At 34.9% G+C, this 14,509-nt stretch overlaps 1 protein-coding gene across 2 annotated transcripts in view; it reads left to right on the top strand.

Annotated features, from left to right (window-relative positions):
- The window catches only part of LOC128983053 (fibroblast growth factor 17), a 99,857-nt gene extending 92,859 nt beyond the window's left edge, over positions 1–6,998 (top strand). For both annotated transcript variants that reach the window (XM_054402185.1, XM_054402186.1), the window contains 2 exons: positions 4,169–4,275; positions 5,569–6,998. In XM_054402185.1, coding sequence (XP_054258160.1) covers positions 4,169–4,275; positions 5,569–5,919 — 458 coding nt within the window. In that variant the 3' untranslated portion in view covers positions 5,920–6,998. The remainder of the gene's footprint in view (positions 1–4,168; positions 4,276–5,568) is intronic.
- The last annotated feature ends 7,511 nt before the right edge of the window (positions 6,999–14,509 follow it).

Below are 14,509 nucleotides of genomic sequence, written 5' to 3'. Positions count from 1 at the left end.
GTGTGAAACGTCAAGGAGGTGCGGAAGGCCACTTTGCCGCTGCTAATCTCACTTGGCCAGTATGATGGTGTATAGTACACTAGCTGCAGGCTCTACAAGAGAGCGTGTTAAACGTCAAGGAGGTGAGGAAGGCCACTTTGCCACTGCTAATCTCACTTGGCCAGTATGATGGTGTATAGTACACTAGCTGCAGGCTCTACAAGAGAGCGTGTGAAACGTCAAGGAGGTGCGGAAGGCCACTTTGCCGCTGCTAATCGGCTAAACCCTTCTATTATACTCTACTTACCGTACTAATAAGTCACTCGGTGGTCAATCTACTCGGCTATTTTAATTGCCAGTTTAAACTTTGTAGAACGTCTGTTATTTAGTTTTAATTTCTCGGGACCTTTCCTGCGCCGACGATAATGATACGTTTTTACTCGGACATCACACGTAAAATGGCAGCCGGACGCTCAATGATTATATCCCTCACGGAGCTTTTAGGTAATAGCGACGAATCCTATATTTCAATCTCGCTTTCGTCCGATCAGAGCCGTTAATGGTGGCCCCTCTCGGCTCTCGGACCGTATCTCATTAACTGTCTGAATAAACACCGTTCGGAGTACTTAGCAGTAATGAGCCCGACATAATTAATGAGAATGTCCGATGCCGCCACTGTTTTGTAGTTATAGATCAAACAAGTCTCTGATTGGGTAGAATCGCACCCGATTTGGACGGTTTGAGAGGCGGCAGCGCCCAGCGCGCGACTCAAATATTAATTAGTATTGGTTCCGGTTCCGAACACCATCCAGTTAATCGGTGAGGCGACTTTCAAACTGCACTACTCACTGATTGAATGGAAAATGATTATTATGTGATCAAGATAGTTCAATGGTAATTTCAGACTCTGTCAGCAGTAAAAGAATACGTTCCTTATTCGTGTAAAGTAAAAGATTAATTTTATTGTTGAAATTGTTCATAACATTTATATGTTTGTAAATTTATATGTGGTATGGCAGAAAATAATTGTGGACAAATATAACGTAATCATAAAATCATCAGGCTCTTACTACACTTGTTTAAATAGGTTATTTATATGACAAACACATTTTGACAAGAGACTGTTGGAGACTGCAATACAACACGCCAAAGTGTTTTTGAAAATGTTTAAGTTAAGTTGGGAGAATAAATTAAAAACTGTGATTTGTTACTAATAAACCTAAGGTAATAAGTCGATGCAGCACAATATGTGTAAGCCCATGACGACTTTCTCAAAGATTGAAAACACGTGGTAACAGACTCTCTTCATTTTCAAGAGTACAACCTACAACCTAATTTAACACACATGATTCATCTAAATGTTCCTTTCAACACATGTCAAATGAGTGTATACATTCTCTCTTGGGCAATACAACACATTTCTCTAAAAGGCTCTAGAGGTTGATCACCAAATTAGTGTAGTAGAAAGCTGCGCGAGGGAGAAGTGGGCTGATGAATGAAAGAGTGGAGAGACCACCTCGGTATCTCGGCTCTGAACATTCCTTTATCTATTGACACACGGACAAACAAACATCGATGATTGCTTTTAAAGGGGTTATTTTTTACAGCGTCTACAAACAGGTCGGCCGGTCCGGCTACACCTCGCTCTTCCAATATTTGAAAACTACCAGCGGCCGTCCAGTACCCGGGCTGAGCTCTCCTCAGCAACGCCGTTGTACTTGTCATTGTCAAAATGTTAAAGAAATCTTCACAATCATATATTCAAGGCGACGGGATTGATTAATCTTGTTAACTGTACAATCTATTAACATGGCTGCCTGTGCTTTCTCTTAACACAAAACACGCAAAATGTTTTTAAAATTCATTAGTTAACTAAAGTGGTAAATATGAATAGAAAACACGCTGCATACGTTTAATGAACTTTCAATTGCCAAGTTTCTAACACAATGAACGTTATTTCATCCAGAAATAATTCAGAAAAGCTAAGTCTTCCACTCGAAGAATGTCGAACTTAGCTACTATCGATTTACACGCAAAATTGCCCAGGGCTGTATGGCTGAATGTATTCCATGACCAACTGCATCTTGCTGAAGATATCTATATATTTTATACCATGATGGGGTTCTCTGTAAAATCCCTTTTCAAGCTGTCCTACTAAACCGATTTTCACGATTGAGGTCTAATTTTAAAGCTTACGTACAAGTGCCCCTGCGAATGATAATGAAAAATGTATTTTTTTTAAGGGCTTCTCCCCCCTTGCGTTTAAATTATTTCTACAGTTGACTAGGAAAATAGGAAAAGCTAAAATTTGAGTGAGGCAGCGAGGTATATATTTAATATTTTTTAAATAGCTATAACAGCTCAAGTTACATCCACGTACCTATAATAACTGTGAAATAGGTACCATAGTCGGCTGTGCACGTGGAGAACTAGGCACTAGACGGAGAGTCGGTGTTCGAGGAATCCCACCTTATTGATTCTTGCCTCTCCCATTAGTTCCTCTCACATTCCTGTCTGTGTCCGTCTGTATTTGCCAACCAACGGTGATTCGTAAAAAACCTCAAGGTTTGTGAGGCTTTAAAAGATTATTTGGTAAACAACATTGATATTTGGACTCTTCAGTTTTTTGTAGAACCGACTGTGTTTGGAACGTAGTTAATTTAGCTTGACGATTGTTGGGGATGTATTTGCATGCGTAATCTAAAAGAAGTTATGTTTACAAGCAAGAGAATTAGATTTTTCTAGCTAACTCATCACCTTGATATTTGTGTCTTTCAATGATCTTTGAATCCAAGACCTTGAGCTTTCTTAGTGTCAAGGTTGTAGTTAAGACTTCGTTTCAAACCAAGGAACCTATTAAAATCATACACATTTCTGGGAGTATGTTTAGTGATAAACAATATTGTTAACTTATCAAATTGAAAGTAGCTTATTTATCCCAAAAAATGTTTCATTGATCAAAAGATCCTTACGTCATCGAAATTACTTCCGTATGACAATAACCTTGTGCTTCTGAACACCATCAGGTGCTGAATTGATTTTCCATCACTTATCTAAACACATCCTTATGCACAAGTAGTATAATTTAAAACCTAATTCTTTTATTGTGGTAAACTAAATAAGCATTTAAATAAACTCTCTACTTCAAAGGAGAATATTGTTGGCAAAGGAAACGAAATTGGATAAACTCCATTCCGGTTATTAAAAACTTTATATACTATGCTATGCATCCAATAGACAAGCGACTTAGTTTAATTTCAGTCCAAAACTAATAACTAGCTCTACAAAGTACAAATTATTTCATCCACAGTCTCGTGAGCATTTCACGCCGCGCTCTGTAGTGTTGGTTTAACACCGCCTTCCTTCTGACAGTCTGTCTGACACAAATTGCGCGTTCTCATCTTCTACTGGAAACTCAGCATGAATACTAACTCGTTCCAGCTAATCTAGAACTGTTTATACTCCCCTAGCACTAGTCACACCGCGTACAACAGTCGCTGTCACAGTTTTAAATTAATAAAACGATTCTGAGGCTGTAATAGTTAATTGAATAAACACGTTTACAGTGGTTTCGGTCTGTGATAGAAACCCATCAAAATTGTCTTCAGACGTTTACACACATTTATTCTTCTGTGTTGTGTTAGTAGATGTATTGTTTAAGCAAGAGTGACTACAGTACCACGATTCACTCTTGCAACTTTTACAATCTGCTGACATGCACATGTGTATATTAGTCATATTTGTAACTCTTCTTATATCTCCACCCTTCTTTACGGACGTTGTCACAATACCTCCATATAACAAGATTCCATATTTAGAAAGTATATGATATAATTTTACATTGCGATCCGATTGATAATGATTTTCAACGTTTCAAATACTTTACTTCCTGTAATAACCTTTCCACATCAATTCCTTCAGTTGTTTTTTACCATTAACAGATTTTATGAAACCAATCTAGATCTTCCTTATCTTGTTCACTTCAAATTATTTTGTATCAAATCTGTACATAACGAACGACCAATACAAACTGTATGAAGTGAAATTGTTGGGGGGAACGAATCATAATTTTGTCACTACATAACACTATCCCTAGATATGACAAAGATTCAAATTTAAATTGTTTTACTTTCTCAATCAAATAAGCATTAACACATATATGTACTCTAATATTAAGGTTTGTTTCCAGGAAACTTGACAATACGGTCTCTAGACTTCAGCGTCAAGTTGACCATCTTCGCGGAGGAATCTAAACGGTTTCTCTGCTTCAACCACAAGTGGAAGCTCGTGGGCTCGGTAGGTATACACTCATAATTACATTACTAACAGTATTACAGTTTTTAGTAGATAATGTTTTTAAATAATCTTAAAATTATATAGATAGTATTTTGATTTTAAAAGTAACAGTCAAACAATGACGTATACAGTCGCAAAATTCGTGGATGTAAACAACGTTATCACATATTTTCAAGTATAAGGTTATGGAATACATTGTCAAACATTGGCATTATTCGTACTGTTACGGTGTACTTACGCCATGTATGTCTCACTATTAGAGTTTCTTGATTTTTTGGTAATGGATAATCAGCTTTTACAATAATTAGCATATGGAATTGTTCAAATTCAAAAGTCTCTGTGTCTAGTTTAAGTTTATCTTCGAGGAAAGGCTTTTATAAATCCTAAAACATTCAAAATCCTATAAATATAATATACATATTATACATATAATATACATATTATATAATATCTTATATCATATAAATCCTAAAACTTCAATTCTTTTACATCCACCTATACTATTATAAAATTGAGGTGGTGTCTGTCTGTCTGGGCGGCTGTGACGACTAAAATACTAAACTAATATTGGCAAAATTAACCACAAAGATGGTCTATCTAGGAACGTTAGAGGCATATTCACATCCTTGAGTTCTCCTCGGGCTACGCCGCGCGGATGTCTAAAGTTTTGAGGCGAAGTTGTCAAAAGTAAATATTGATTGGTCCATGGCAGGATGAGAATACACATATTGTTTACGTTGGCATCGACTTTTCAATGTAAACAAGTAGAACTGTCAAAGGCTTACTTCACAACTTCAGACAGCTGATTCAAATAAATTAAATAGGCCTAGGTATAATATTTTACACTAATTTGAAGGTTTATTTGGTTTTGAAATGACAGAACCCCAACACCGATTACATTTTAATAAAATTTAATTTTTGATACATGTATACAATTTCGCTGAAGCTTGATCTAGCTGGGTGCCACTAGTTGTTCATCCCACGTCTAGTAATAATTATAATAATACGCAATGGATGTGGATGTCAACAGATAATTACCAACGTAACAGATTCCTTATTGCAATACTGCATCATTCAGGCCTACGTTCACTGGCACATAACAAGTAACATACTACATTGTTGCAGTTGTACTCAGGTAGATTATGTAAAACTAGATTACATCATACAACATATGGCACATGCTCGAAGACATACTGTAATATAGAATACATTTACATATTGTAACAATGTCTGTACGGTTTTTGTTATGTCTTAGCTCCAGTGCTAACAGTGCATCTGCTTGTCTGATTGCAGAAGAGGTTCCGGGGGTCGATGTGTCAGTTCTACGAGATCATGGTCCAGACGGGATACAACAGGTTCAGGTCGGTGGTGGACGAGACCCGGTACATCGGCTTCAACAGGAAGGGGAAGCCACTGCGGGGGACGTCCACGCCTCACAACCCAAAGTGTCTCAACTTTATCAAACTAGACCAGAAGTTCAACATCGAGAACCACAACAAGATCCTAGCGGGGGGCGGCGGAGGGGGCGGCGGCGCGTACAACGACTCAGCAGACTCGGTGCTGAGGAAGTCGCCGTTCAGCAAACTGTGGAGGACGACGACGCCGCGAATACGACACAACAACCACCACCGGAAGTTCCCTTAGACACTGTGGCTCGGCCACCTAGCCGTGTATTTACTGTACATACAGCATACAGCGGGCACAGACTGTAGATCTGACGTGGCATGAATGTGCTTTATATATGTTACTGTAGGACAATAACGTGAAGCAATGATCAATGATCACATCACACCAATATCGACAATAACTGTATCGTTACGTTCAACCATTCCGACCGAGCTCTCAGTCTTAGCGTTTATACTTATATGAAAACTTATATGATTTCCAAAATTATACTAATTGAATTAAATCTATCTAAAATATTTGCGGCAAGCAACACAACTGTCTACAATAATTGTGTGTTGCAAATAACCAAACTCATTATTGATTAAATCAATCAATTTTTTTCTGAACCATTTGATTCTACTTCAGATAATGCGGTAAAAATCGTTAGTTTCGTTTTAAAGAAACAATAATTTGTTCGAGTACTTGTTACTTTTAATCGAATTGCCTACAAATATTTATTATTATTATTAGTACAGGATTGGCGAGTATTTAAAATGGTCGGTACAGTTTGTTTGGCTTAATACAAATCACTGATCACTCGGATTAAGATAGTTTTAGTTGTTACGTCTCTGTATATTTTGTATATTTTATTCTAGTGCTGCACATCTGAGATAATTTGTATTTTAACAACGCATCACCTTTGTAGTAAAGTAAGGCAAGGTAAATGACACACAAGACTGATAAGTTTCGGAGCCGAGAGTCCATTGTCACTTAGCTTACTGTCTGAACATTCCTTTAGTTAAAGTCATTTTGCCTTTCTTCGGCTATGTACAGTTTATTATGTTTAGGGCATTAGCTACTACCCGCTCTCACTGCTTCTAGTATTTATATGGTATGGATGTATATAAGATGTATAATACCAGGAATAAACAGATTATATAAGCACAAACCAGCTTAACAAAGTTCCTTAATACAGTAATAATCAAACTGTTCAGAATGTAGTTAGTTTTCGTGAAGAGGTATTCTACAACCTTAATATTGTTCAAAAAATAAAACTCATAAACTGAAAGTATATTTAATACTTAGAAGAATTAGTTTAATTTTAATGAGTAACTTTATCTACTACTACTTTTCCCAGTATTGCCTACGAGTATATAATTTTATAACATGATGCATATTTTTTTTCTGAAATGTTTTTACAAAAAGTAAATTTAAATTTCCAATAACTCTTGAAACATTTGTTTACACTTATAATGTTTTACATTGAAATGTATTTTACAAATTCTTTATTAGTGACCATCAGCGATTAATTCCCATATGAATTTATGATTTAGCGTCACCGTATATTCATATGTACTACATTGACGTTAACACAATGTAAAAACCCTAGACGAATAAAAGCAAAAGCGTATGAAAGCTACAAATCAATCTACGAAATTAAATATATCTTATAATATATGCATCAGTGTATATTTTTACAGGTTTGAAAACTGAAAATAGGTATATAAACTTTAAGAAAGAGAAGAATGAATATTGTAATATTTCCTATCAGTTCTGAGCGTATATACTGTATAATGTAGTTGCTACAATATGACGCTCTGCCCGCAAACCGCTATGTTACCAGGAGAATTGCTGACTCAGCTATTAACATAATTTAGGCTAGGTTTTTGTACAAACTTTATTTATATTAGATTATGTATGTAAGCTTTGATTATAGCTAGACTAAACCATGTACATGTCGCAATAATCTGTGTAAGTAGCAGGTACTAATAGCTAATTAAACATTTTGTACATTATCGATTTTGTGTATATTGTACTTTTATATTTTGGTTTTATTCATTTTTTCGAAGCACGTATGTTGAAATCGTTCAAAATATATTGCGTTACTATTATCTGATGTTGTTTTTAACAGTATTAAACTTAAAATATAACATTTTTTTCAAGTACTCTGCTGTTATTGTTTTTTCATTCCCTAATTCAAAAACTGTTTTTCACTTATAACGTTTAATAATATTTAAACAATCGAAGTATATTGAGATTGTTATTACATATAAAAGACTGGATAACTCAATTAATGGAACAAGGTATGACAGTAATTAAATTAATATTTCCTAATAAATTGAATTTATTTATTTATTGTTGATATGAACATGTTTGAGACAGTATATAAGTTGGCACGACAGTTGTAAGTGTAAGTCCATCAAAAATACCACATCTCAATCATCAGGGATATCCCTATTTCAGTCCTTTTTTATTAAATGAACTAACCCCTAACGGAATTATTACGTATTTGTAATAGAGTAAAGACGCAATGCATTTTATCTTAAAACATCACGTTACGCTATTGTGCTGTAGATCATTGCAAACCGACACAAAATAGCCTAAATTAAAAATATACTACTCTGTAATGGAAGAAACGTTTTGGCTACATCCATATTTGTGTTCAGTAAGATATATGGAAAAGGTTTTGTTATTGTGTAGAGATTTGCAGTGCTTAGCTCTCGTGTTTTGCCTACGACCAGTTGTCAGTTTTTCCTGACACTTTTATAATATATTTACACTTATACTGTTTACTCACAAGATGTTAAATACAATAAAATATGGCAAGTGGTGATCGATTTCGATTGGACTCTCCAATCATCATCAGACCCAATCCAATAGGCGAATGTATTTTGTCTGTTTTTAACTATTAAAATATTCTAAATTTGTTTTACCACAATTTCATTATTAATTGTAATACATTTTAGTAATTTTCACTATATGCCACGTTGAATAGTTACAGTATTAGTTTGGTTCAAATTGTAATAACTGTAAATACACATTAAATCAAGATCATAATAGGCTACGAGAAAGTCAACGGGTAAAATGATTGATGTTAAAGGATAATGCAATTTTAATGTTGACCTCGCTATGGATGTTAAACTGTTCCTGGTAAAATTTAAAAACATTGCATGTACTGGAACTGTGTTACCAGCATTATATTTTTCCCTGGTTCCAACCATAATATTGAATGGACCCTGTTATACTGTAAAGTTTTAGTATAAAGCCAAACAGATTATAATATAGTAGTAGTGTATAAGATTCTTGCCCCTTTCAGGCTCCCCTATATAAGTCCAGCTCAAAACGTTCAAACTACAACCCCTCAACAGCTAACATATTACTACTTTATAAGGGTTACTCGTTTATAAATTTTTCTGCTAAAGTCAAAGCGATAACATCTTAGGATACATTTCGAGTGGAACATCATCTATTTGTTATCATGGGGTAGAAGTCCGGGGGGTAAGATTCCTGAGGGCAAGATTCCTGTCCATACCTCAACATTCGTTTTGAGATGTTAGGTATAATGGAAGAGATTCCGACTTATGTTTCTGATTAATGTTATGGCGCTCTGGCTATTTTTATTAGACCCCCACGAGTAATCTTTATAAAGGGATTTCTACCGTAAAAACCCCTTAGGCCTCTCAGGTTACTAGGTCATAGTGACCATAAAGGCAACATGGTAGTGTTCCAGAGGCGGAATTGCATAACCCCCCCCCCCCCTACCAGGACGATACACATGGATAGAGCTAATATCCCGTTCAATATTCTATAGTAGTAATTACTACTATCGATCAAGTCAATTACTACTATCTTATACTATATAGCACTTTATATGTATATAGCTGCTGCATTTGTAAGTGAACCAATATCCAAATCTATACAAAATGTTTTACTTCAGCTTTGAGGCATATGAAGGATGACTATGGTATTAAATCTAAGTGCAGCCCTGATGTGGATTAACGTCCGCACTAGCGAGTACTACCAATGAATACAAATGGTGTACTACGACTATCCGCAGTACTATCCTGATAATTAGACCTATTCGTTAATACCAAGGCAAAAATGTGATTCGGATTCTACTATAAACTGTAGGCCCCTTTGTTGCAATTAGCTATATGGGCTATTATTAATCAACAACATACACTCATTAGCATTCATACTTGGCTTAAAATACCAGCTACTTTGTATAGTTGCCATTCAATGAAAAGTATTAAAAATATAAAAAGTATTATATTTAATTGATGTAAAAAAGTAATTCTTTTATCATAAGTGATAGAAGTATCACACAGTCGTGGAATATCAATTCGATAGGTAGGCCTACCAGTTATTTGTTAAAACGAAAACAATATTTGTTTGTAAATGTTTTTAATGTGCCTCGTATTTTATTTTTTATTTTATAAGTTACTACATTGTATAGTATGCTAGTACCATTAGCACTAGTTCGTTGTGGTAGCTCAAGTTTTGGCTTCAATAAACATTATCAAACCATGTAGTTTGAAACTTGTTTTGACTTTACTAAAATTTAAGATTCTTGGAGGTCGTCGTTACCATCCAAGATACATTTATTTTACTTGACAGTTATTCTAAGTCAATATATCAATACATTACGATAACTTACATCCAGTCGGATGGAACTGGAGTGATTTGTAAACATAAGATATTCATTGTAAAAGTAAGTATGCTCCCAGACATGTAAATGTCTTTATGAAAATATCACCTCCTGCATGTCGAAGTAATGGTAAGTTTGAAATAAAACAATAAAACAGTTTGATAATGGTTCAACGAGGCCTAAATTCGCGAAAATATTGATTGCTAGTTTGATATGCGTACAATACAATAAACATCATGTTCAATTAGTACTTAAAGTTTTCCGAAAAAGTGCACTAAAATGTTAAAAATGTGCCTTTAAAATTTAATTCTATAACTATAGCTCCACCACTTCTAGAAAATATATTACAGTCCTAAACTATTGTATGCAAAACGCAAAAAAATACTTTTAAGATTCAGGTTTGTTTCCCAACTGAAGGTGTACATACAGTAAATTAAATATCATTAACCGGAATTGCTCTGTTTACAACATGTGATTGTTATTACTTAGCTCTGACGCGTTGGGGAGATGTCAAAAAAGCAATAAAGGGTGGAAGTACGGTGTGTGTTCAGCGTCACATTGTAGGGGCTGAAGCTGATATTGACTGGCTAACCGTGATATCAAATAGCCACTGGGGGAAGTGATATTTGGAGGGAAACTCGGACATTCGTGAAAAAACTCACCACCAAAAGTGTACTCTTGACTACTTTGCTAATTCCACATTATAGACATGCAAACATGTTCACCAATTGACTGTAAAGTTCCATATAGGTATTTTTATGTTTTCAGAAATTTATATATATAAGAAAATGTATTTAAATAGGCCTATTTGCGATTAAGGTAAACGATGCACAATGGAAAAAATACATTTTAAATAAAAATGTGTTTGTAAAAAGTTTGTAAAACCTCAAGAATATGGTAAACTATTTTGCGTTACTGTAGCACTCATGATCAATTCGTCTAAGATATTTTTGAATTAGATTATTATAAAAGATCTTGTATTTGATTTTCACCATTTTAGTACGGGAAAACCAGTAGGACTTGAGAAAGATTATAGATTTTACATAGAAGGAAGGTTTTCAAAAATTCAATAAAGGGTGGAGTTAAAAAAATAGGTTAGTGAAAAATTGTATAATTAGGGTATTAACCTTTTTCAAAACACATTTACAATATTTGATATGAATACTCAATATAAAACTAAAAAATAATATTGTTCGGAAAATAAAAACATGGAAATGTTATTCCTGTTGTTTGTTGGCTCCAAACACAATTAACTAAAAAAATATTAGATCTTATGTTCAAATCAATATAGCAGCATTTTCAGTTTGTTGTTTATAAACTTATGAAACTTAATACATTTGCTTTCCTATCATGAATGTTCCTGTGAAAGTAGTATTTCTATATTAATGAGGATGAGCTCTTTTGACGCACAAATCTCTATATGTTACGATTTGTTGGGCATGGTGTGTGTTTTATTCACTGGCAAAACCAATTCAACAATTAATCACTTCCGATACTTCAAACATTTTATTGTTTACGCTATGAGATGCACAATTGTTAAACGTGCATGTATCCCCTTTCGAGTTTATGTACGGTACTGGCGACTGAAGATAGTGAACGTGTTTAATCCCTCTGTGACACGAAGCGAGGATTTTTCTTACATGTTCCCTTGATCTCGACGACGAGCAGCGAGCAGACGGCGTATAATGTATTGCGTATAGATATTATCGGCGGAGAGATAAGAGGGTGTTTAGAGCCCCTATCCGGCTCAGGCCCACCCTACGAACCCCTATCTGTCTGTGACACTCGGACCACCCCCGACCTCTCTCTAGACATCTTCATTACATTTCAGATGCACCGCTCGTGTGTTCTGTTTTTGTTTACATTTTTCAAACGTCGTGGAGATGTCAGTTTTATGGAATTATTTATCCTGTTCTTCCTTTGCAGTGGACAGGTAAAGCGTTTCCTTTGCGGAGCCCTCGGAGTTTAGATGTTCTGTTTTGATAAAACATGTTTTTCTCACACGTTTAATTCGTTAAAATATGTTTTTAGAGAATTTCCCATATAGGAAATAAGCTATTATCGTAGTACTCATGGTAAGACCTGGACCCGGGACCGATTTATTTTTTCATTTTAAGGGTCCCCAGAGGCCAAAAACACCTTCCGTTCAAATTCATGTACATACATATATATTTATATATATATGTGTGTTCAGGGGGGGGGGGGTTTATGGGATAAAAATTGGTTTTTCCCATTTTTGACTCTAAAAACATAAAATTTCACAATTTCTTTCCAGACAATTTTGTAGAGCTTAAAAAATTAATAATTTTGTATAATGAAGCGTTGTTGTATGCCGGTTAGGGAGATAATTAAAATATATAGATATTTAAAAATCGTTAAATTTAAAATTCCCATGTCATCCTTAAAACTGTTTTAGTTTGCTTGCTTATGGATATATTTTAATCAAATTTTGCAATTTTGTTTATTTCATACTAAGCTATCAACATTTCAATAAAAACATACCTCAATACCTTCCCTGTAGAAGCAAACCTAGGTACTCATTAAAATTAATGTTATTTAAATAGGAAATAAATCTGACAATTTTCAGGGTAGATTTTAGTAGAAATCCAGCCAGGTAAATGGAAATACGCTTAGTCTGCAGGTTTGCTGCGGCAGGGGTATTTTAATTTGACATAGGTAATTATTTGGTTGGCTAATACTAAAATAAAGTTTACTTGTAACATTTAACTTAGCATGGATATGAGGAACTATTAAATATATTTTAATTAACAAGATAAATTATTTATTATACGAAATGCCCTTTATGTTTTTACAACTACTACTCAAATCCGAAGCCCTTATAAATGCGCAAATTATCAATAAGACAAGTTGTACAATTCATTTCAATTAATTTGTTCGAGACAGGACATTGGTTCAGTTAACGTCCGTTACAAATTAGTGATAGTTTAATATTGGTTCCTATTAAGTCCGCCACCTCTGGCAGGAGATATAGTTTATGGAAACATCAATAAACCATTAATGATCAAATTATGATCGGAAGTAGGCGAGGAGGCGCTCCATTCACTAGTATCTGCGAGAAGTGGACAGGTTTAAAGCCCAAATTATAAAATGCTAGAGATAAGGATTTAAATTAAGACCGTTCCAATTTCGAGATGAATTTATCGTTTGGCATTGGGGAGTGGCAAAACGAGTCCGCACTGAATGAGATATTTACATTAAGAGGTAACAATCTCTACAAAAAATAGATTAATCTTGTGGATTCCCAGAGCGGCGATCGGGTGGCCAAGCTCGGCTAATACGGAATACGTGTTCAGAGATAGCTACTCTACCAGGCGGCGACCTGTGTCGGTGGAGGTGAAACAGATTACACTAAGTATTAATGTTACCGCCATATCCGATAGCTTTACAGCTGTAAGCCAACTACTTACTACCGCCGGTTTTTGCATGCCTCACTCTCGCTACAGCAGCTATTCTAGATAGTAACTATTCACTCACTCCATTGTAATCTTATACCCTTAAAACAGTGACCGTTTTGCAGATAAGGGCAGTGTAAAGTAATGCTCCTTCGAACGATTCGATTTCATTTATTTATTCTATTATTTTGTTGTTTAACTGAATACACATTATTCAAAATCTAATCTAATTAACACATAGTTGAACTAATAACTGAGGTATGTTATTTCACATTATGAACTCGAAAGTTATATTAAACTCCGTAATACTTTTAACATTTTATAACATTGTATGGTAGTTAACAAAAAAAGATTTATTTGTTATTCACTAACCAACTTGTTCTAGACTGCTTTTGTCTTAAGTTCTCAACTCTCACAAGTTTTACAATTGCTAACTCATACCATCTTCGTTCCTCTTGTTAGGCGTCATATCAATATTGTTCAAGTAAATATAGCTAAAAGCTGATGCCCAGACTGCCCTCTCGCTTCATGTATTGAATGGTCGAGACATCGGAGAAGGATAGTTTATAGCCAATACCGTATCTTCCACTTGACTGCGGCCGTTTGTATGTTCCATACTGTAAACACATAAACCGGACTCTGGCCAGCACTTTATTGACGGCCGACCTATAAGTTACCAGCATTTACTTTATCACAGCAGTTTTTCTATGATACATATTGCAGTGATAAATAACTCTGTTTATACAAATTGTTGGTGTATAAGATAAAATCATTGGTTTGTTCTAGA

This window comes from Macrosteles quadrilineatus, unplaced genomic scaffold, assembly GCF_028750875.1.
Source record: "Macrosteles quadrilineatus isolate MER2022 unplaced genomic scaffold, UCM_ALF_1.0 Scaffold_1__1_contigs__length_201487025, whole genome shotgun sequence".
NCBI classification, from domain to species: domain Eukaryota; kingdom Metazoa; phylum Arthropoda; class Insecta; order Hemiptera; family Cicadellidae; genus Macrosteles; species Macrosteles quadrilineatus.
This window is presented reverse-complemented; position numbering and strand designations above follow the sequence as displayed.